Source organism: Hemicordylus capensis, chromosome 1 (assembly GCF_027244095.1).
Source record: "Hemicordylus capensis ecotype Gifberg chromosome 1, rHemCap1.1.pri, whole genome shotgun sequence".
Classification (NCBI taxonomy): domain Eukaryota; kingdom Metazoa; phylum Chordata; class Lepidosauria; order Squamata; family Cordylidae; genus Hemicordylus; species Hemicordylus capensis.
In genome coordinates this window covers 447,406,596-447,423,727 of record NC_069657.1, presented here as the reverse complement: position 1 = coordinate 447,423,727, position 17,132 = coordinate 447,406,596, and the positions used below count along the sequence as shown (strand labels likewise).

At 45.0% G+C, this 17,132-nt stretch overlaps 1 protein-coding gene across 2 annotated transcripts in view; it reads right to left on the bottom strand.

The window, feature by feature from the left end:
• Positions 1–1,486: 1,486 nt before the first annotated feature.
• The window catches only part of REL (REL proto-oncogene, NF-kB subunit), an 83,890-nt gene continuing 68,244 nt past the window's right edge, over positions 1,487–17,132 (bottom strand). For both annotated transcript variants that reach the window (XM_053247026.1, XM_053247033.1), the window contains exons 8-10: positions 14,512–14,580; positions 11,539–11,613; positions 1,487–9,753 (exon numbers count right to left, since the gene is read on the bottom strand). In XM_053247026.1, coding sequence (XP_053103001.1) covers positions 9,050–9,753; positions 11,539–11,613; positions 14,512–14,580 — 848 coding nt within the window. In that variant the 3' untranslated portion in view covers positions 1,487–9,049. The remainder of the gene's footprint in view (positions 9,754–11,538; positions 11,614–14,511; positions 14,581–17,132) is intronic.

Genomic DNA, 17,132 nt, shown 5'->3' with positions numbered 1-17,132 from the left:
ACGGTGCAGGCCTTTTCCCTTCAAGCCAAGTTGCTTGTACCTCTGTTTCCTCTAAGGAGGGACTGTAAGAAACTGTCTTATACTGAGTCGGACCATTGATCTCTCTAGCTCAGTATTGCCTGGCATTGATGGACTCTCCAAGGTTTCAGGCAGGAATCTTTTGCAGCCCTGCCTGGAGAGGCCAGGGATTGAACCTGGGACCTTCTGCATGCAAAGCAGAAGCAATACCACTGAGCTACAGGACTTGAGCAAGGGCCTACTCCCCAAGATCCATTTGGCTCGGGATGGATGCCAGGAATTGAACCTGGGAGCTTCGGCAGGCAAAGCAGGTGACTTGCCACTGAATCATAGGGCCCTCCTAAATTCAAAAATGTCTTAGCATACTGTCTGCTTCTATGCTAAATTTGCCTCTGTACACCTGCCTAACTGGCCAAAGCAGTATAACCATCAGGGTGTAGTGCAGGGGGGCTGGGGATGCACAGGGACAGAGCGCCGGTACTTCTTGGCTTCTCTGGATGTTGCGGTGGGCATGGCCGTGGGGGGCTGTCCTGGAGAGCGCCTTCTGCACTTCTGAATTGGCAACGCCATCACTGAGAACCACTTCTGTTGATGCAGAGGAATGGACTTCCACTCTGTGTGCCACATCCACACAGCTCAAAGTGTCTTGGAGGGACTGTGAGAGAGGCAAGCTTGTGGAATGCCTGCCATGAGAATTCCCTCCACGTCAGTGCAGCCTTTGGGGCAGAAACTTGGCCTGGCACAACACTAGTGGCAGCATGCTGCTCAGCTCTTCTCATGTGAATGGCATGAAGCCTTTATTTGCATTCCTGAAGACAAAACCATCTCTCGTTTGTTTTGCCTGGTTGTGTCCACCATATGCTGCTCCCAGGAGCTTGCAATTGTGGTTTTGAGTAAGAATGAAATCCTTGGAGCTAAAATGGTTAGCACTGTTGGTGGCCTTCTCATGTAAACTTCTGGGCCTCTCTCCTACAGCACGCTAGTAGCTCAGCGGCTACTAGAAGCGACATCATCCTGTAGGTTCTTCCTCATTGCCTCAGGCATGTTTGGGAGCTGGAATTGTATGGCCAGCACAATCACACAGCTTGCTTACACCTGAACTTCGCCAAGGATGGAGGGAGGGAGGGAGGGTGGGGATACTTCAGCTTGTCCAAAATGTCATAGCTAGGTTGCTATGGGGAGCCCTAGGAATTGTGACTCCTTGTTCTGGGCACAATTAAAAGTACTGATGGTTACCTTTAAAGCCCTTAATGATGTGGACTTGGGTAATATAAGACCTTCTCCTGTATGAACTTGCCCAAACCTTCACATCTCCAGCCAGATCACTTTCTTTTCTGAAATATGACTGGTAGTGACTCAGGACACACCCTTTTCAGGAATGGCCCCTAAGTTATGGAATGCCCTCCCCACTGGAGCTCCAGCATTAAATTAAATTAAATTAAATTAAATTAAATTCAAGAATTTAAAGGGGTTTCCAAAAATATTTGATTTATTTACAAATTTTTAATAAAATCAGAATAAAAATGGCATACATTTTGAACATTAAGAGCAAGTTAATAAACATGAGAACTTTTAAACTTTATCAGACTGAAAAATAATCTCTCTTGACATGAGACGAGTTGCCAGGAATTCTTCATTCTGGTGCTTTTCATTGCAAAACCAAAAAGGAATTGTCTTTCACTTGCTACATAGTTCAGATTCTCCAAGGATATGGAGGGCGTCAGCAGAAATTTGGTTTACTTATGTTGATTGTATTGCAAAAAGCACCCATCTGACCTCCAGAGACAAATGTCTCTGGATATCTGCTGGAGCCCCACAATTGGTAATGGAGGCATCCTGGTCGAGCCATATCACGCTGCTCATCATGCCTCTCAACCCATCCCCAACACCCCATTTACTGCAAGTTTTGTACATCTGCATCCAGCCACCCATGGCCTCACAGCACTCATTCTCTACTTCCAGAAATGCTGGGGTCATAAGTGCTTTTGGCCCAGGTTTGTCACAGGGCTGGAGCCTGCTCCCAGCAGCAATACAGGCACACCAGGTGTCTTCTTCCAGGACCATCCAGGGTCCTTCTGTTACCACCCCTGCATTTAATCTCAAGTACTTTGTTTTCTTAACCAACTGGCAACCCTTTTGTACTTGGGCAAGTCTATCCAAACACACACACACACACACAGAGACATACAAACCATCAAAGATCAGGAGCCTCTTTTGTTCTTAAGTTACATGGCTGGCACAAAATGCATGCCCAACTGCGTAAGGGTGCTGTTGCACAAACGCCAAAATTGCATGAACACCATTGGAAATAATGGCCATACCAACACACAATTGTGTCCACACAATTCCAGCCTTTGCACAATAGTGCTTCTGCTGTGCAACGTGGCAGCCCATGAAAGAAGGGACTCAGTACAGGCCCAATGGCCACTCACGTCTACTTTAAAGTGGAACACAGCGAAAAATACAAATGAACACTTTCAAAATACAAACACACATCTGTGTTGCGTAAGCTTACCTGAGAACAAGCTACATGAGACTCAAAGCTTATTTTTTAGCCCTATCTCAATGCCATCATGTTGGCACTGAATCCCTGCAAGCTTCAGAAGCACCACTGCAAAGCAGAGGAGAGGATGCAACGCATGGCACAGAGGAGCCATACCTACACTCCTTCATCACCACAAGGGTGGCGGGGGTGACGTTTCCCACAATGTGAGGGAAACCAGCAGAAAAGCAAGTTTTTCATAACTGCTACACTAATTTTATTTGTTATAAATACACCTCTCTATATTTGTTACAAGAGTCTTCTCCTCAATGTGAGAATTCTGCAAATTAATATTTAAAAGTTATTTCAACACTTTTAAAAGGTGTACCTTGCTTTTTAAATTTAAAAAAACCCACAATGACACAGTCATTATCAATATCTAAATGTAGATTTGCCTAAATGCAAACAAGATAATATACAAATGCAAAGTATCAGTGGTTAAGTCAAGCTTAGAGAGAAGGGGGAGAGAACCTTCACTCCCATCTGTCTTCTGCTGCCTGCCTGCCTGCTGCCCGCTTGATGCCTGCCTGCCTGCCTGCTTGCTTGCTGCCTGTCTCGGGGTGATTTGTGGGACTGTGGCTGCTGCTCCTCCTCTGCAGGGAGTTAGGAACACAGGAAGCTGCCATATACTGAGTCCGACCATTGGTCCATCTAGGTCAATATTGCCTTCAGACTGGCAGCGGCTTCTCCAAGGTTGCAGGCAGGAATCTCTCTCAGCCCTATCTTGAACAGGGGCCCAGGGTGAGCCAGCAGTTCCTGTGTACCGCCTGCCTAGACTAGGCAACTCTGGACCTATATAGGAATGCTGCCTGTGGCCTCAGCTTGCCAGAAACCCTACAGGAGAGGAAGAGAACATCTGCTTCCCAGATGGCCCAGAGTGAGGTCCTGCGTTGCCATCTGCCTGCTGCTATATAGGAGCGCCGCCTGTGGTGGTGGGATCGCCACTGACAGGATCGCCACCAAAAGGGCAATGCCAAAGCCCGAGAAGGTTATTGGATCCAATAAGATTCCAAGAAGCTTTGGAAGGATTTAGCATTGGCTCTGCCAGTGATCTTGTTGAAACTCTGGTCGAGAATTGGAACAGCACACACACCAGGGCAGCAGACATGATCACTCCTAAGTGTCCTCTCTGACCTGCTTCAAAACTGGCCCCTTGGTATATGGAAGAACTACGGGGGCTGAAGTGGCAACATACACGACTGGAGCACAAGTGGAGAAAGACTCGACTTGCGTGTGACAGATTTGAACATAAAACACGTTTGAAGATCTATGCTCAGGCAGTATGTGTGGCAAAGAAGCTATACTTTTCTGCCTGTATTGCATCTGTAAGCTTACATCCTGAGAGGGTGTAATTGTTCAGGGCTGTGAGAGGGCTAGTATGTGCCCCTCCTCCCTTGAATCAGAATCTCGAACCATCAATTACCCACTGTGACATTTTAAATGAGTTCATCATGGATAAAATATCTTGTATTCTGGCCGACTAAGACTCAGACCCGACAATGACTGCAAGTGTCTGAAGCGGAGGTGTCCAGCAACTCCTCTTATGTGGTTAGGCTGGATCAGTTTCAGTTTGTGACTCCCGAAAGATGTGGACAAGCTGCTTGGGATGGTGTGGCCAATCACCTGTTCCCTTGACTCTTGTCCAGAATGACTTATACTATCGGGCAGGGGAGTTGTTGTAGAAGGTCTGGTAGAGATTATAAATGCTTCTCTGAGGGAGGGCAGGATGCCTGGTTGTCTTAAGGAGGCAATCATTAGACCTCTTCTGAAGAAGTCTGCATTGGATCCTTCAGAGTTAAGCAACTATAGGCCTGTCTCCAACTTTCCATGGTTGAGCAAGGTGGGCTATGGGGTGGAGACTGCCTCGGTCAGCCTAATGGATGATCTCCAGTTAGGAACTGACAGTGGGAGTGTAACTCTGTTGGTCCTTTTGGATCTCTCGGCAGCTTTCGATACCATTGACCATAGTATCCTTCTAGCGTGTTGGGCGCGGGTGGGGGGGAGGGAAGCTCCACTCCTATCTCTCAGGCAGATTCTAGATGGTGTCCCTTGGAGACTATTGCTCTTCAAAATCTGAACTTTTATATGGTGTCCCTCAGGGCTCCATATTGTCTCTGATGCTTTTAAAACAGCTACATGAAACTGCTGGGAGAGATCATCAGGAGATTTGGTGCAGGGCGTTATCAGTATGCTGATGACACCCAAATCTATTTCTCCATGTCAACACCATCAGGAGAAGCCATAACCTCTCTAAATACCTGCCTAGATGCAATGATGGGCTGGACGAGGTATAACAAACTGAGACTGAATTTTAAAAAAAGACTGAAGTACTTATTGTGTGGGGGTCAGAAACTGAGATGATTTTGATCTGCTGGTTCTGGACGGTGTTACACTTCCCAAGAAGGAACAGGTACACAGTCTGGGGCTGCTTTTGGATCCAAACCTCTCCCTGGATGCCAGCAAGGCTAACAAGTAGAGTCAGGAAACAGATAAAAGGGAAGAAGACTACCTTCAGAATATATAAGTCCTGCTCAAATGAAGAGAACAGAAAGGAACATAAGCTCTGACAAAAGAAATGCAAGGAGACAATAAGGGATGCAAAAAGAGAGTTTGAGGAGAATATAATTTTAGAAGTGTCAAGGGGGATAACAAAAATGTCTTTAAATATATCAGCAGCATAAACCTGCCAGGGAGGCGGTCGGACCCTTAGATGATGAGAGAGTGACTTTTAGACTGATTAGAAACCATCGTTTCCATGTCACAATGAGTAATCGTTCCATTTGATTCTGCACTAGTCAGACCTCATCTGGAGTACTGTGGCCAGTTCAGGGGCCCTCACTTTAAAGGAAGATGCAGACATATTGGAATGGGTTCAGAGGAGGGGAATGAACACAGTAACGAGGTCTAGAAAACAAGTTCTATGAGAAAGGGTAGAAGGAACAGGGTATGTTTAACCTAAAGAAGTCTCAACTAAGGAAAGCCATGATAGCTGTCTTCAAATATCTGGAGATGGCTATCACACAGAAGAGAGCTTTCTGTGTGAGAAACAACAAGACTTGTTCTCTGCTGTTCCAGAGGGCAAGACCAGTTCTAATTGGGAAAAGAACATTAGGAGAAATTTCTAAGTGCTTGAGAGTGGTTTGACCAAGGAACCAAATACCTAGCAGGGTGGAGGTTTTCAGGCAGAGGCTGGACAGCTGTCTTTTGGGGATGCTAGAGCTCTGGATTTCCTGCATCAAGCAGGGGAGGGGACGAGACAGTCTAATAAGCCCCACTCCAATGCTATGATTCAGGATCAGAGGCAGAGGCGGAAGAATGACCAATATAGGAACTGTCCTCTCAATATTCACAACCTGGGTTTTGCTCCATGAAGCATGAACGAAAGCAGCTTCTGTTCACAGAAGGAGAGTTCCATTCACAGAAGTGGACACTCTTCCAGATCATGTGGCAAAAACTGTGGATTCCATCCTTTGGAATCCAATTAAAGATGTATTCAGCTAAGCAAATTAGATATAATCAACTAATTGATTAAGTCTACACCAGTGGCTCCCAACCTGTGGTCCTCCAGATGTCGCTGAACTACAAATCCCATCATCCCCAACACAAATTATAACTGGAGATGATGGGAGTTATAGTTCAGCAACATCTGGCCGGCAACAGATTGGAAACCCCTGATCTACACTATTTGCAAATGAACAAAACACTACCACAAGAGAAAAAAATATTTTACAAGTTTTAGATGCTGCATGCACATATCACAGGAGTCAGTGGCCTGGATCACACAATTTAGTTGAATCTAGGTTTAATGTGGGTTACCAACATTAGAATGATTGTGTGAACCTATGCCAAAGTGGTTTATGGCCTGAGATGAATCTGAAATTCCCACCTTGGTGTGAGTTCACACAATCATACTAATGCTGGTAACCAACATTAACCCAATATTCAAATAATGGTGTGAACCAAATATCACTGTTTTGGAAGAGGCATCCCCTCCTGTGTAGGAGAGGAGGAGAAATGTTTCTTCTGTCTGCAATCCACAATGTCTGTAAATTCTTGTGTTAAAAAAACCCACCTAGCAATTAAAAATAAATCTGGTGCCCAATGAATGAGGGCTTTAGTTGATTAATTTCAATTAATCTGATCAGTTAATCAAATGAAGCTGCAGTCCTATACCCATTTACCATGGAATAAGTCTCACTGAACTCAGTAGGATTTACTTCTAAGCAGGCATGCACAGGACTGCACTGTGTATACTGCAATCCTACTAAAATTATAATATTAATAGGAGTCTTTGCATGGTAAAAGCACATTACTCTGTCCTGAAAAGGGATAGGACTCCAGAGTGTTTCAGGGTATGATACCCTGCATGAGAATAATCACATGAAAGCATTTTCACAAAAACCACTTTATCCTGTAATTACAGACGGAGAAAAAGAAACCACCTTGTAGTGATTCTTCCGCCTCAACGCTGTCAATCACATGTATTGTTGTCTCAATCACATGTATTGTTTCAAGCACTGTTTTATTGGCCTGAAGTGCTTTGAAATACCAGAATGTCATTTCTCCAAGGCCTTGGGCCAGGGGTTCTCAAACTTGGGTCCCCAGATGTTGCTGGAAGGCTATTGTGGCTGTGGATGATGAGAGCTGAGATGGGGCCCCTCTGGGAAGAGCGGAAGGTTCCAAGTCCCCTCCCTGGCTTCTCCAAGATAGGGCTGAGAGAGATTCCTGCCTGCAACCTTGGAGAAGCCACTGCCAGTCTGTGTAGACAATACTGAGCTTCCTCTGTCCCAAGTTTGAGAATCCCTGCCTTAGGCCATCCTAGATGCAGGGGAAAGTTTGCAGAAAGTATTATTGCAGTCTAGGATCTAAACAGCTGCATGTTGGAAGCATCATCACTCAACAGGCATATCCGCAGTGGAAACAGAGTACTGAAAACACACCACAGGTGGCAGGTTCAATACAGAGCCAAGCCCAGTACTACCTACTCTGAGTAGCATCTATTTCTCCAATGGCTCAGGATGAAGGCTTTTCCTCAGACTGGAGACTGGGAGATATAACCTGGAATCTCCTTACTGCAAAAGACTAGTTCTATCACAGAGATATAGCCTCATAGGTCCAAGATGTATTGAATTTGTGCGCTGGCAGAGATGCAGGCCTCATTGAAGGGGAAAGAACATAAAGAGTCCATCAGTAGTTTTAGCCAGCATCTCTAGTGGTAATATGCAAGTGCTGAGAAGTTTGAAAGTGTTGCTTCGATGTGGATTCCAAGCTGTCTTTGGCCCATGAAATAGACAAAAGGATCTTCTTTTCAGTTAGACAATTGGATGATGCTGCCCGCACATCTTACAGCCTTTAGTTTCCAATGGATCAGTTATTATTGCAATGGAGATACCAAATGAATCCTTCAGGAACTTAGTCAAGGAGTTTGTGTGGCCAGCACAGTAAATCAATAAATCAATCAAGCTCAGCAGTAGCATTTGGAAGGGACATGAAAAAACAGGATAGGCAGATTATTCCCTAGCCGCAATAACCAAGCCTCACCCCAAAATGCCACAGTCCCATAAGAAACATATGCCTATGGTTTCAGGGCACATACAAGTCCATGTTGCATTTTAAAAAAACAGAAATGAGAAACCACAACTCCAGATGTTTCTTCTTAAAATATAAGAAAGAAAGAAAGAAAGAAAGAAAGAAAGAAAGAAAGAAAGAAAGAAAGAAAGAAAGAAAGAAAGAAAGAAAGAAAAGGACTAGTCATACAATCTTATGCAACAAGTTGGAGGCTGGTCGCTCTTCCAAATGTCAGTAGGTGAGGAATCTTTCAATCATTTGAGAATGTGCAGGTCAAAGGGGAGTTGCCCCAATCCAGCAAGGGAGATCTGTGCAGAGGTGATGCAGAGGCCAATGCACAGCTGCAGAAGAAGCTGTACGTCCATCCAGATCCCACTGCATTGGCTGAATAAGTCCTTTGATGTGCATGTGAAATACATGTCCCTATTTGGATCTGGGCTCTACAGTTGTGTATGACTAGAGCTGGATTGAGAGGCCCTCCTGAACCATGATCAAAGCAAGGGAGACAAGCAGAGACAGAGACTGTTCCACCAACAACAACAACCACCATCCCTGGATGGGACTCATCAAGGTCCCAAAACAGACAAGGTTGCAATACTAGCCGAGTGCAACTGAGCAAAGAGGGTGGATACGAGCACTACAAAAAGAAATTAAATAAACCCTCCCCCTTAACATCTTCCAGCAGCCTGAGAATATGAACACAAAGTGCATTTTACAAAGCATGGTTAAGAACTTATTCAAGCCTACCTGGTCCCTGCTCAATCAATCCTCCTAAAATGGTTGCATCATTTGTTAAAGTCACACTATATACTAGTACCCTGAGAACAAGTATTACTTCTCCACAGCAGTCATGTGAAAAAATAATTCTCCTATTGAAAGAAATCACAGTCTCCTTGAGCAATGACCTTATCGAGTTTCAGTTCAAATAATGTCTTCAAAATTGCCTCCAAATGAGTTAAAGAACTCTTGTTCTTGGGTACCAAATGCACTGAAGTACTGGCTATTGGACATATGCATTGGATGTTGAAGACCCGGGTTGCCTGATGGACTTGCTTCATTGAGGCTATCCAGAAAGCTGAGGGGCAGCGGTTCAAAGCCACTGGACATGGAACTCAAAGGGGTCTTTTCCAAGGTTACGCTTGAGCACCTGCCATCCTCTATCTCCATGCTGGTGCCATTGGGCATTGCAACGTTCGTGTGATGGGTTGGCTGGCTGGCGGTGGCACTGCAGGCATTCAACATATCTTGCTGAGACATGGGTGATGGCGATCCTTGGTTGTTTGGGGCACCAAGGAATCCTCTGAAGGCATTCCCATCCTTCGGACTGGCCCAGTTCAGGACGTTTTCCTGTCCTAGTGACAGTGCATTGCCGTTCTGCATGCTGGGATGCAATCCATCTGCCGCCATGTTGGTTTGCTGCAGTGAAACATTCTGGGACAAACTGTAGGAACGCCAGCATGGTGCCGGAGCAACATCCTGCTTAATGGGCCCATTCATCTGTAGAGGTGGAGCAGGGCATCCAGAGGAAATGAGGCTGCTTATGGGAGGCGGGTAGTAGGGTGGCCCTGGAGGGGTTCTCTGCAGTGGGCTGATTGCTTCAAACTGGGAATGGTACAGATTCATTTCTGTGAAGAGAATTAACAGTGCTTAGATCTGGAAAGGGATGTGTAACTACGCAACAGTAATTCTCAAAGGGTATACTAGGGCACACTCGCGTATCCCAAAGGTGGGCTGGGGGGATGCACTGTCCCTTTAAAAATCAAGACACAGTATGGGATGCATCCACCACCCTATTTTCCCCAGAGCGGGGATGCTCTGTATAGCATTAATCTGCCCCTCTCTTCCCACACTGGGACACTGACATCACCCTTAGGGAAGGATTAAGGATCCACAGGGGTATGAGTAGAAAGGGATAAATATCCCTCTGCACACACCATGGCCCCAAGTCCTGATCACCTTCCCCGGCAGCTGCTGTGTAAATTAAACAAATACACAGATGCAGGGCCAAACGATGCATTTAACAAAGCATGTATTGGGTCCTTTGTTCTGATGGCCATATGTTACCTCCAGATTCAGAGACAGGATGCCACTTGCTGGGAAGCAAGAACAAGAGAGCATGGTTGCTTTTGTGCTCTGCTTGTGGGCTTCCTAAGCGCATCTGATTGGACACTATGGTAAGCCAGATGCTGGCCTAGATGGATTTTGGGACTGATCCAGAAGGGCTCTTTATATGTTCTTATACAATATTAACCAGGAGAGCTGGTCTTGTGGTAGCAAGCATGAATTGTCCTCTTTGCTAAGCAGGGTCTTTCCTGGTTGCATTTGAATGGGAGACTACATGCGTGAACACTGTTAAGAAATTCTCCTTAGGGAATGGGGCCCTTCTGGGAAGAGCACCTGCATGCTTGCAAGCAGAAAGTTCCAAGTTCCCTCCTTGGCATCTCCAAGATAGGGCTGAGAGAGACTCCTGCCTGCAACCTTGAAGAAGCCACTGCCAGTCTGTGTAGACAATACTGAGCTAGATGGACCGATGGTCTTGCTTGGTATATGGCAGCTGCATGTGTTCCTATGTTGGGCTAGCCTTCAGTTGCAAGCAAGATGCCTACTCAGTGTTCTGGGAACTGATACATATATCTGAGTGTGTAGATATACCCATACACATATATTTTAAAATGCGTGTCAAGAGAATTGTGTTTCCAGTGTTACACTGCCATATTAGTACGCTTTCACATCGTTTCCTTCTTATACAGGAAAATAATGACTGACATCCTGACAAACCAAGGCCCAGGGCAATGGGAGAAGCAGTGGTGTTTCTGAAAATTTCAACTAAGTCATTTCCACTACTGGTGTGGCCAAATTTCAACAACCTCCCCTTCCCCAGAAAGAACCCTGTGCCCCGCAAAAGTATGTACCTGAGGGTATTGTGCAGCCTTCAGAGACATTTTCAGGTGACACAGAGGGCTTCAAGGAGAAGGGAAGGTCCCTGAAACCCCCAACTCTCTCTCTCTCTCTCTCTCTCTCTTTCTCTTGGAACTCTTAAAAGCATTAGTGCTAAACCAGTGATTCTCCCATTAAATCAGTGCTTCATTAGTCAGGATGTCAGCCATTCCCTCTAAATTATCATTATCTTCTAGAGGAGCTGGTAAAAACAAAAACATCCCACATTGGTAATCTAGCTAAAAGCAATAACAGAAACCACCATGAACTGGAACAGAATAAGGGATTCATTGAGTTGATATGCCAACTTAGTTGACATGGAAGGGGAAGGGGAAACTAATTTAAAAAAAAGATCATTTATGAAATATTTTCTCTTTCCAGCACCTACAACCAGAACACAGTCATGGGAGAGGTGGGGTGTGTGTGTGTGTGTGTGTGTATATGAGAGAGAGAGAGTGGCGGGGGAAATCTACCTTTCTTAATTGTCTTTCCTTCGCCAGCAACCTTCTGAAATATGCCAGCTCTAGACCTCTCATATGCACTTGGACCTATCAGGAAAAAAGTATTTAGTCTGTGTATTTATTTAAAAACAAGAAAATGAGTCTTACATACAGAAAGTTTCCCAACATTGCACCCTGCTTTTGCAGCAGTTCCCTAGCATTCTGCTGCTTTTGAAATGTCAATTTTTATTCCATTCAATAACCCCAATGAAAAGACACTTTCCCAACAATCTGTCTCATCTCCCCAACCTTCTGTCATACTTAGGAGCGACCAAGAGAATGACAAGCAGGGCTGTGCAAATAGAAGCAAACTTGATTCTTAACAGCTGGGTCCAGCAGAGGCAGAGGTGAGATTTAGACCCTAACTCAAGAGTCCCCAAAGGGATCCCTTCACTTTCTCCTACTGAAGCAACTAACTGCCTTTTATTTCAATGGAGTGGGGGAGAAGCAAACTGCTGCATTCAGGAACACTTTCTCATTGAGGGCAAAACCTGCCCTTCTCCAGCCCTGGATACTGCATGGCCTGGCTTTGTCTGACAGATCCCAGGGGGGGTTGCAATGCATAAAGATTTTTGTGATGCAAAAAGTCTCTCCCCAAACACTTTCCACCAGTCCTAATGACGAGAATTTTGCTAGCAGAGAAATAAAATGCAAAGTAAGTCTCAAGACACCTTAATTGTTAATCTCTGAAATAGTTCAACTCGATCTTCAGCTTGATCCAGTGCTAACACTTTTTCAATTTATAAAAGTACTCACAACAACATACCTCATAAAGATATAATAACTCTGCTGCTAGCAGCCACCAAGATAAAGGTACAGTGAGGGAAATAAGTATTTGATCCCCTGCTGATTTTGTCCGTTTGCCTTCTGACACAGAAATGACCACGCTATAATTGGAATGGTAGGTTTATTGTAGCTGTGAGAGACAGAATAACAACAAACAAACCCTCAAAAGCCCAGTGCCCAAAAGTCAGCGATGGATTTGCATTGTAGTGAGGGAAATAAGTATTCGATCCCCTATCAACCAGCAAGATTTCAGGCTCCCAGGTGTCTTTTCACTATATGCAGGTAACAAGCTGAGATGAGGAACACCCTCTGTAAGGGAATGCTCCTAATCCCAGCTTGTTACAGTACCTGTATAAAAGACACCTGTCCATAGAAGCAAGCAATCACTCAGCTTCCAAACTCACCACCATGCCCAAGACCAAAGAACTGTCGAAGGATGTCAGGGACAAGGTTGTAGACCTGCACAAGGCTGGACTGGGCTACAAGACTATCGCCAAGCAGCTTGGTAAGAAGGTGACTACAGTTGGCACGATAACTCACAAAAGGAAGGAACACAAAACAACTGTCAGTCTCCCTCGGACTGGGGCTCCATGCAAGATCTCACCTCGTGGAGTTGCAATGATCATGAGAACGGTGACAAAGCAGCCCAGAACTACACGGGGGGAACTTGTCAATGATCTCAGGGCAGCTGGAACCATAGTCACCAAGAAAACAATTGGTAACACACTACGGCGTGAAGGACTGAAATCTTGCAGTGCCCGCAAGGTCCCCTTGCTCAAGGCAGCACATGTACAGGCCCATCTGCAGTTTGCCAATGCACATCTGAATGATCCAGAGGAGAACTGGGCGAAAGTGTTGTGGTCAGATGATACCAAAATCGAGCTCTTTGGCATCAACTCAACTCGCCGTGTGTGGAGGAGGAGGAATGCTGCCTATGAGCCCAAGAACACCATCCCCACCGTCAAACATGGAGGTGGACACATTATGCTTTGGGGGTGTTTTTCTGCTAAGGGGACAGGACACCTTCACCGCATCGAAGGGACGATGGACGGGACCATGTACCGTCAGATCTTGGGTGAGCACCTCCTTCCCTCAGCCAGGGCATTGAGAATGGGTCGTGAATGGGTATTCCAGCATGACAATGACCCAAAACACACAGCCAAGGCAACAAAGGAGTGGCTCAAGAAGAAGCACATGAAGGTCCTGGAGTGGCCCAGTCAGTCTCCAGACCTTAATCCCATAGAAAATCTGTGGAGGGAGCTGAAGGTTCGGGTTGCCAAACATCAGCCTTGAAACCTTTCTGACTTGGAGAGGATCTGCAAAGAGGAGTGGGACAACATCCCTCCTGGGTTGTGTGCAAACCTGGTGGCCAACTACAAGAAACGTCTGACCTCTGTGATTGCCAACAAGGGTTTTGCCACCAAGTACTAAGACATCTTTTGTGAAGGGATCGAATACTTATTTCCCTCACTACAATGCAAATCCATCGCTGACTTTTGGGCACTGGGCTTTTAAGCTTTGTTTGTTGTTATTCTGTCTCTCACAGCTACAATAAACCTACCATTCCAATTATAGCCTGGTCATTTCTGTGTCAGAGGGCAAACGGACAAAATCAGCAGGGGATCAAATACTTATTTCCCTCACTGTAGGTAAACACTGGAAATCCTCAAAGATTTCAATGCATTTGAAATTCAAATGCATTAAAAATTAGTGCAATAGGGTCTGGAAGATCGCATTATCCGAAAAGTGAACCTATCAAATCAGGTTAGCTAGAGGAGTAACAAAACAAGACAAGTTTTTGGAAATATGGCTTCCATTTATTGAATATGTCAATAATGGATGGTCAGTTTGTAACCCTCCATCCACTCAAATCAAATTTTGGAGTGATGTTCTTTCTTGAATTTTGTTTTCAGTTGTCTCCTATCAAGTTGTACCTGCATGCTCAGCAACCAACAATCTTTTCTTAAGACTGGACTTGCATAGAACCTCAACTGGCTCTTAATTTCTGGCTTATATTCGAGTTTTTTTAAATTGTTTGTTCTTTTCCATAGCTGCACAGTTTTTACACATGTGCTGTATTTGTTGAAAATAATTTTTTAAAAAAAGACACCTTAATTGTTTTCACTTCAGAACAGTGAGATAGATGGAAGGGATCCTTACCACAATCCTGCATGAGCTTCTGAAAAGCCATGGAGTGTCTCTGTTTTTTGGCCTTATGACCATAAGGATCTAAAAGAGAGGAGTAGAAAATGACACAATAGTTAGCAATTGGGCAATTAGCACACACTATGACCAGCTCTTGGAAATGTTTCGTGAAGAGGGGTGACCATGTTTTGAGTTCTGTCCCCAGAATTCAAGGTCCAACTCATATTTGGCTCAAGAGGGTGGTCTGAGGTGCTGGGGAGGGATCTGTATAATGAGGGAGCTGTTCCATTTGTATGTTGCACCCATATGTGCCAAGCAACCCTCCTCATTTCCACCCATCTTAACCCACACAAACCCTCAGGTGACCCCTGTGACCAGTGGTATTCATTGTAAGGCCCGGGAGTCAGTAGGGGCCTCCTGGCCAGTTGTTTATTGGGGCTGTTGTTTATTTGGGCATACTCTACACATTTCCCCTGGCACCATGCAGAGACAACCATTCCCACCATAAAGTGCTGCACTTTGTCCAGCACTGGGGGGGGGGGGTCCTGTAAGGGAAATGGAGCCCTCTTCAGCCCCTGCACCATTTTGGAAGCCAAGCACAGAGTGCTGGGAAGTGTAGCTCTTCCCAGTGATTTCCTCCTGGAGCTCTGAAGAGAGGGCTCCAGGGGCATAACTATAATAGGGCAAGGGGAGACAGTTGTCTGGGGGCCCACTGCCTTGGGGGCCCCCCAGAGGCAAGTCACATGAGTGACTCCCCCAGCTGCGCACCCGCCCGGGCTTCCTTCAGTTGTATTCATCCACCTGGAGCTACCAGAACAGCATGTCTTTCTCTAGTACCATTAAATGACTTGCATCGTCCACAATTTACAAAACCTTTAAAAAAATTAGGATGATGTTCTATTGTGGCACATAGGTTGAGAGAGAGAGAGAGAGAGCGCTATAAATTGTACTATGCTTTTTGTTACGACTATTCAGCCTCATTTAAGATTTATTTACTTCATGAGCTGAGCTTCAGTGAGGGGGGGGCCATTTTAAAATCTTGTCTCTGGGTCCACTCCACCCTTACTACACCCCTGGAGGGCTCCATTTCTCATCAAGGGCCCTCCCAGCACTGAGGAAAGCGCAGCATTGTACGAAGGTCACCGCAGTGGGAAATGGTTCTCACATTGAGGGTGGTTTGGGGTTTTTTTGCCCAAGTGGCCCCTGTTTGAAAAACAGTGAAGATCACTGCCCGTGACTGTCATTTTATGTAAGCTGTTAACCAGCAGGTGGAGCAGGTACCTCCGGGACGGCTCTGCACCAGGATTACAAATGAATCAGCCAATGAGGGCAAAAAGGTTTTCTCAGTGGCCATGCTCCAGCTGCTGGAATCCATCATGAGAAAAACCTTACACCTATCTTAGTATTTTAGGAGACAGGCAAAACTCTCTCTCTCTCTCTTTTAATGTAGACAGACATTCAGGGGTTAATATTCACTGGTCCAGAAAAAGAAGTGAAACACCACTACTACTACCAATATTTATATACTGCTTTTCAACAAAAGTTCTCAAAATGGTGGGGTGGGGGATAAGTAAATAGATGGTTCCCTGTCCCAAAGTGGCTAAGGACAACATGAAAAAGCTTGAATAAACAAGCAGGCAGACAGGCTTCTACCACTGTTGCTTCTCAGCACCTGGTATTTAGAGACATTCTGCCTCACAAAAATGATAGTATTCTTCATATCATTAAAAAATTATTCACGGCAACTTCTCCTTTAGGAGAGGCAACATTTACAGCAGCTGAAGAGGGACTTGTCCAATAAAGCTCTGTTCTGAAAGTATCTTGATTATGTCAGGTATTCCAGACTGTCACTTCCTCTTTTAAGAGAGAAAATGTTTAAAACAAGAGAAGAGGAAGCTGTCTAACAGAACTTGCTTATAGGCTAAATACAGAACAATATTCCAAAGGTGTCTTCATCCACCACACATGATCAACATAGTAGTGCTTTAGCAGAACAAAAACAGGTTGAATAACGTTTTCCGTTTTTAAGAATCTATAATAGCGAACTTAAGTGGTTGAGTGTGTATCAGATCGGAAGCAAAATGGGCCAGCACAAAATAAGGTAGTGGTTTCTACACATTTGGGGGCTGCCAGGTATGCAGAAGTATGGAAGCTGATAAATTAAATGAAAACATAAAAGCAAATGCTCCAACAACAAAAAGCTTGACATGGACCAAAAATACTCAGTGGCCCCCAAGATACGAGGAACATTGGAGATTTCTCTCAAAAAAGCAACAGCAGCAGCTTGATGGGGGAGAAAGAACTGACCTGCTTGAGCCCTTAATAAATTTAATTTGAAAATCAGACTGAAATACAAACTAACAAATCAGAAGAATAAAAGGATCAAGAAGCTGGCAAGAAAACTTTGTGTATGTATTTAATCAATGAATCAGAGTCATAGCTCACTTTTTGACCAGAATCCCGTGTGAAGAATTTAAGCCATACATGTATTAAATCTCACCAAACAAGACTCCGTTTTGAGGATCAATGAATGCCTCATTTCAAACATAGTGAGGCTATTCCCACGATCCCTGAAAAGCGGGCTAAGGAAGCCCGCTTTCCAGGGGTCGTGGGAATCACCAGGCTCGCAGGCAAGC